Below are 7029 nucleotides of genomic sequence, written 5' to 3' on the forward strand. Positions count from 1 at the left end.
CAAAACAACAAGCACCACACACAGGATATACAGCAGTAAACAACAATATGCAAACACAACAACATTGATCTGAATCAGCTTTTTTGGCAAAGTATGTGTAGGCCTACACATGCAAGGACTTTAAGACTTTAAGTGGCTCTCAGTGTAGTACAGTGCCTACAGATCCAACAACAATTTACAGGAAGATAGAAACAGACACACAGCTGAAAACAAAGCTGGTAACAAAGCCAGATAACAATAACAATAGAAATATTATGAACAAACATGAAAAAATAGATGCATATACATACACACACACATATATATATATAAACAACAATGACGCACAATGTCTGTGAATTGCAAACAAACACAAATAGTGTAAAGGAACAAAAAGGAATGGGTAATGTTGTAGATTAGTGTGTACACATGAAGTTGGTGGCTGTTAAAGAGAAACAGACAAGGGTATTGCCTATATGTGAGAGTTACATTACTGGTTAAGATCAGTATATTTGTCATTTTGTGTGCATATATACATTTGTAAAGACAGTGTGTGCAGTGATGATGAAAAACAACAATAATGATGATAATTAAAAACTAAGAAAGAAATTAAGAACTCCTTATGTTGAAAAAAAGGTGGTTAACCTTTTTAAGTATAAAGCTGATAAAACAATGTTAGATGTATGTGTACTCTAGAGAGTCTTGGGATAGTTACTCTCTGTACAGTTTGTGTGTATTAGTTAGAAATAGTACTAGTTTGCTGCAACACAATCAAGCAATCAATGCAACCAGGTCTCTGGAACCAGCAAAACCAGTGAAGTTTAGTCATTTTTGCTCATAAAAGAATTTAAATTACGAATGAATAATCAAAGGTTTTGCTCATAAATTGGCTATTTCCATTGTTTCAGCTCTACAGTCATACAATCAGTCATGAACCGATCGTTAAAAAAGCCACAGTAGAAAGTGCTGATCGAGGGAAAAGTAATACATTATGATATAATACACAAGTCAGCAGTTTCGTTCTTACGGGCCAATTTCTTTTAAGCAGGAAGCCAAAACACTTCTATACTTGCAGTGCAAAACACAGACTCTAGTGTATTTTGTTTATGTGAATACTGTTTATTAAATTACATTAATAAGACTGTGAATGTGACTCCATTCGAAATGTACAAATGTACAAATGTACAAATATACACAGTCTTTATGCTGTCAAATAAAAGTCACTTGTGGCTTTTCAGTAAATTATTACATACTACATACACAAGTTTTCATTAGTTTCAGTTTCAGACCCGAATACTGAAGTTTCAGGTTGTCTTAGGGCTATTATAGTAAACTAAAACTAAACTTAAAACAAAAACATTTTAGTTAACTGATATAAAAATAAAAACTACACTAAATACACAGGAAATGTCTTTAGTCTTTAGTCTTTAGTCTTTAGGCAATGGTGCAAATGTTAATTGAGACTGGGATGAAAGTCTATGTGTTTGTACTGTAATACATATTCAGCCCCCATATTATTATTTTAAACACTAAAATTAATAAAAACTAAACTCAAATGAGCAAAAACACTCTCTGGAAACTAACTAAAACTAAACTAAAAATCGGCTCCAGGGCTGAAATACACCTGTACTTAAAGCTCTGACAGGTATGATGCACCTCTGGGCGCTTCCAAGGACATCTGTTTCCCTACAGAGTCCAAAGGGCCCTCAGGCTTTTTAACCCCGAAGACCCTTTGGACTGTGGCTCTGCCTGTCTATCATCATTCATACTGATTACATGTTTTGACTTCTGAAGCCTCGTTCGAGGAGGAACTGATACCAAAAACACGAGCGACAGAGAAAGACATGTTTCCTGATGTGATAAAAAGAAATCAAATTCAGTGTTATATAACTGAGACTGAACAAGAACCTGAACACACTTACAGGTCCAGTGTGTAACATTTAGGAGGATTTATTGGCTGAAAGGTATGTTGTCATTAGTGCATAATCACCTGAAAATAAGAATCTTTGTGTTTTTGTTACTTTAGAGACATTTTTATCTACAGAGGGAGCAGGTCCTCTTCTGCAGAGGCTGCCATGTTTATACAGTATAACCCAGAACAGACAAACCAAACACTGGCTTTAGATTGGGCCTTTTATGCTTCTCCTACACAACTCCAACTGGAGGGTGAAGCGAGGGAGTTGTAATCTAGCAACTACACTGCTAGAAGCCACTAAATCCTACACACTGGTCCTTTAAGGGAGCAGATTTAAAAAAAAACAAAAAAACATCCAAAATAATCATTTAGAGTTACAGATATTGTGTGATGTCAAGACAATTTTAAGAGTGCAGCTCCAAACATACAGCGATGTAAATGCTCGCTATCATTCTTCTCGCTCCGGAGAATGTGTTGTTGTTCTTCTATCCTGTCTGTCGTAACTTGCACAAACACAAAGCCATAAAATATAATAAGAAAGTGATGCCTGCAGTAAATCTCTTGTCAAGAACACCTCAGGTAGGACAAATCATTGTTGTAAGGATCTAACCTGCGTCTGGTCACATTGATGAACTGTCACGATAACAAAAATTTAAATTGATTTTTTATTATTAAAAATGTTTTATTAACTTTTTCCATTTCATTTTTGTGTTTTGTGTGATTTTATTTGCCTCATGTTCTCCTGAAATGTTTCATTCCTGGTTCAACCATGTGAAGCTCTTAGTTTTGTGTAAGTTTATGATTATGACGATGATTATTATTATAAAAACTACTAAAAGTGCATCAAAATATATAAACTATACTTCTTTTAAAGGAAAGTGTCTTACTATGACTGACGTGGTTCAACATGAAAATTTCTGTTTATTTCACATTTTACTATTCGTGTTTCTGCCCTTTTCTCCTCTTACTGGTTTGGACTGTTTGGTTTTGAATGTTAAACCCTCTATAAATAATAACTAAAGATGTTTTTAAAGCTGGTGGCATCACACCTACAACACAAGATACACAAGAACAGTTGGTTACAGAGCAGGACACTCAGGGTGAGTGTCCTGCTCTGACACAGTCACTGGTGTGTTATTCACTACAAGTAAACCTCCTCATACGTGGTTGATTACAAAGTGATGAAGATTATTCTACTAAATGTCCTCAAACCCTCTTTTTTTTTTAAAACCCTCTCTCTTACCTGCTTTACATTTAAACACCACTCACAGATGCTAATTTTAAACCACTTTATAATTAGAGCCACCTAATCATGCAACCTGACCTGTCCCAGGCTGTCTGCTCCTCCTCCTTCATTTTCTTGAAGTTTTCAGGGGCTTTTTCTCAGTAGGAACTAAAAGTGAAAGGTAGGCAAGTGTTTTTTTTAAATGGCATTTATTGACAGAAAAATATAAAATAACATGTCTTAGGCTCCAGTTGAAGGCAGCTCCCTCCACTGACAACAACAACCACACACCTTGTACATTTGTCTTTTGATTTGTTCTTTTTTCCCCAATCACAAATAGATCTAAATCAAAACTGCACTAGCTGCTTCAGTTCTATTGAAGTAAAGAGGAACTTCTCTTTTCTTTGTAGCATTGTTCTGCAGAGGACTGTTCCTCTGTTGACTACAGTTACTGTTTCAACAAGTTTTTCAAGTCAGGTTTTAAGTTGCAGCGCAAACAGCAATCGTGTTTGTTTTGGGTTTTTTTTCTCCGACCCTTTTAAAATCGAGCTCTTGCTTCCTGTAAGTAAAAGTTTATGGATTAAAGGAAACTGATTAAGAGCTGCAGGAGATGCAGAAAGCAACTTATCTTCCACTGCAGCTGAGGCAGTGGAGCTGCACGGTGAGAGATAAACAGCTTCTTACGTCTTTTTGTAAAACAATGTCCAGCACACAAACACTCGCACAAAGATACAGCAGAACTGCACATCCACACACAAATTTAAAGCAGTGACCCCCTTCTTAGGCGACATATTTTATGGATTATATATATTATATTCAAAACAATAAACCTAAGTAGTGAATTGTATGTTTGTGTAAAATGAGATGAAATAAGATTTGGATGAATTTTAAGCAGATTATTTCCTGTTTAGAGAACTTTTAATACAATTTTGTCTGTATTACAGTTCTTTTTTTTTTTTTTAAACAATCATACAGACTCAATAGGCTTATTTTTGACAAAGTCAGTGTTTTCTTGTCCCTGATGCTTGGTCTTTGTCCTATTAGACAATTTACTGAAATACAGGCCTACTGTGTACAGTTTTTAAGCTTTCCAGCACGCTTTAAAATCAAGAAGGCCTCGTGACCCCATATGAAGCTTTGGTGACTCCTACTAGGGGTCCCGACCCTCAGTTTTAGAACCACTGATTTAAAGGACTGGAAGGGAGTTTCAGTGGAGATTTGATGTAAAAACACCTTGACCGGCTCCACTGAGAGGTCAGAGGTCATTCACAGAGCAGCAAACCTGCACACACCGGTATATTTTATATCTTCTGAGATATGAGGATTTGCTGCATTTCTTCTTTTTTTCTATGTCATATATGAATAATGGTGGTTGTGGACACTGACAATTAAAGTCATGAAAATGATAATGGCCATTTTTCCACTGTTTTCTAACATTTCATCGATTGAACCAGAGAAAATAATTGGTGGGATAACTGATAAAGAAAATAGCCCTGTTATGTTAATATTGTGAGTTCTGTGCTGTGAACTTGGTCCCACTTTAACGTCTCTTGGTATCAAACAGCACCCTCTACTGGTGAACTCTAGGAATTGCAGACAAATGGGGATGGAAACAGTAATACATACATTAAACTTTGAAATTATGACTTATGACCATTTGAACTATAGCAACATCCACTCATTACCCATCACCCCTCTGTGACCTCCCTGTTGGGAACCATACAGAGTAACTTAAAACTTGTTCTGGTTACAAATAAAGACAAACTGAAGATTTCCTTTGAAAGGGTGTATTTGCTTTGTTCACTGCTGGTTAAATGTTAGAAAATCTTGATATTAAAAGGTTGGAGATATACACTTTCATATACATTTCAAGTTTTATAAAAGTGACAATATTCATAAAAAAAAACAAAATATGTCAGTGGTTGAGTTGTTTTTCACCATTTAGTTTACAAGAGGAATATATTTTATGCTCACTATTTATATACAGTGTACACAATAAAAGATAAATTGAACCTTTGAATGGTGATACGAACCAAAATTACACCACTTGTGATACTTTTTGTGAAACAATAGTGTCGACTTCTTAACTCTGATTGTTCAAGTGTCCCAGAAAGTTAACTTTTTGAAGAGAAAAACAGGCTGTAAAAGATAGAAAAAGGTGAAAATCCAAAAAAAAGTTCAGTTGTACTGTTCCACTTAATGAAAATAACACTTCTGTAATAAAAACTAGTCAGATACTCCTTAGAAAATACACAAAACACAAATGTCTACAGATTATAAATAGATTTCAACATATAGGAGGAAATTTCAGGTTTTTTTTATACTTAAAAGTATAAATAACTACATTTTTTAATATGCATAAAGCATTTTACAGCCAGGAATGTTGACTAAAGTGTCCACATCTTCTGTCGAAAACATTTTGCCTTTACTTGTTAACCCGGGAATACAGATAAAAACTTAAGGTATAGGGAAATAAATAGAGAAAAATGTAGAAACTTTGTCTAACAATGAGGTATTGAAGTATGAAGTATTTGATAAAGATATACAATAAGTGCGAAACACTGCAGGTCACTGTTAGTCCTTATTTCATGTGTCTTTTTAAATCTAATTCCACTCAGGACTAAAACGTGTTTCTCTTGAGATGCTTTGAAACACACATATCACTGTTTCACATGTAATGAGTCCAGCTCCTAATTTTGTATAATCTTTCATCACATTTCTCGTCACCTCCTCACTGGACATTGTCCGTTAAAGCATAACTTCCATCAAAATATTTTGCAGGGCTTTCCCTCCCCACTGTGATGGTGAAATCTCCAATCACAGGTTTTGTTTTCAGGGTAGTTTGACTCCTTTGAGCTGCAGAGACCCACCTCAAAAACACAGCTGGAGGAGAGGCTCAGTCACACAATGTTCCCACATAATACTAGTGTGATCGGACTCGCTACAAAACAAGGTAGAGCATTAAATAAGGAATGGTATGACAACACTAAAAATGTTTAAACCTTCAGAAAGTGAACTTTGGATAAAAAAAACAAAAAACATATCCAACAAGAACCTGTGTCCACTTCTCTTTTTTTTCAGTCTTCGTTTGTCCTTCATACTCCCGAAAAAAATAACGTGTTAGTACTGTTAGTATTTCTAATCACTACTTCATAGCAGGCGGCAGAAGCTGCTCAGTTGGTGTCACTTTACGTAAACTGGTTGCTTCACATGATTCCTTCAAAGCTCTGAGATGCAGCATGAAGTCGAGGTTTCCAAAAACACAGATCTTCACTCCTTTTCCCACAGATTCTCAACCTGGGGTCCTTTAGTTGGTTCACAGCACGGTGGTGTTAAGAACTCCAACTTTAAAATAGGTCCATTTCCAGGCAGCCGATGGCTCTACTCCACCTTCCAGATGGCAATCTTTCCGTCGTGTTTGGCAGCTCCACTGAGGACGTATCGATCCTCGGCGGAGCAGAGCGCCGTCACCTTGTCGTTGTGGCCGTGAAGCTCCTTTTGGACCTGGTGGCGCTCTGTGTCCAGGATGTAAATCTTCCCTTTGGTAGAACTGCGGCCAACACCGCCAACCCACACCTGGAGAGATGAGAGGCAGATAATGTGGTTTTATATCTTGTCACTACCACCATTATAATGCATTTAGGTGATTTCTGTGTGTTATGTGTGTGCATTAGTATATTAACCTGGTTTTTAACTTTGATCATGCAGTAACATCCGGTGCAGTCCTGTAGAGACACACGGTGGAATGGTTTGCTAGTGTCCCTAATGTTCCAAATACACACTTCTCCTGAGTCCACACAGACACTCCACAGCTCCTCCCTCTGACAGAAACACACACACAAAGAAAAAAGGGGGTCACACTCAGTTACAATGCACAACAAAACACAACAAGAGGTGTGTGTGTGTGTGT

General features: G+C 36.5%; 1 protein-coding gene across 1 annotated transcript in view; it reads right to left on the minus strand.

Moving 5' to 3' along the window:
• Positions 1–3311: 3311 nt before the first annotated feature.
• Positions 3312–7029, minus strand: part of dennd3a (DENN/MADD domain containing 3a) — a 23606-nt gene continuing 19888 nt past the window's right edge. Inside the window, exons 29-30 of the mRNA XM_035681183.1 lie at positions 6803–6940; positions 3312–6695 (exon numbers count right to left, since the gene is read on the minus strand). Coding sequence (XP_035537076.1) covers positions 6501–6695; positions 6803–6940 — 333 coding nt within the window. The 3' untranslated portion in view covers positions 3312–6500. The remainder of the gene's footprint in view (positions 6696–6802; positions 6941–7029) is intronic.

The sequence above is a fragment of the Morone saxatilis genome, unplaced genomic scaffold, assembly GCF_004916995.1.
Source record: "Morone saxatilis isolate NCDOM2014 unplaced genomic scaffold, NCSU_SB_2.0 Contig9, whole genome shotgun sequence".
In the NCBI taxonomy this organism is placed as follows: domain Eukaryota; kingdom Metazoa; phylum Chordata; class Actinopteri; family Moronidae; genus Morone; species Morone saxatilis.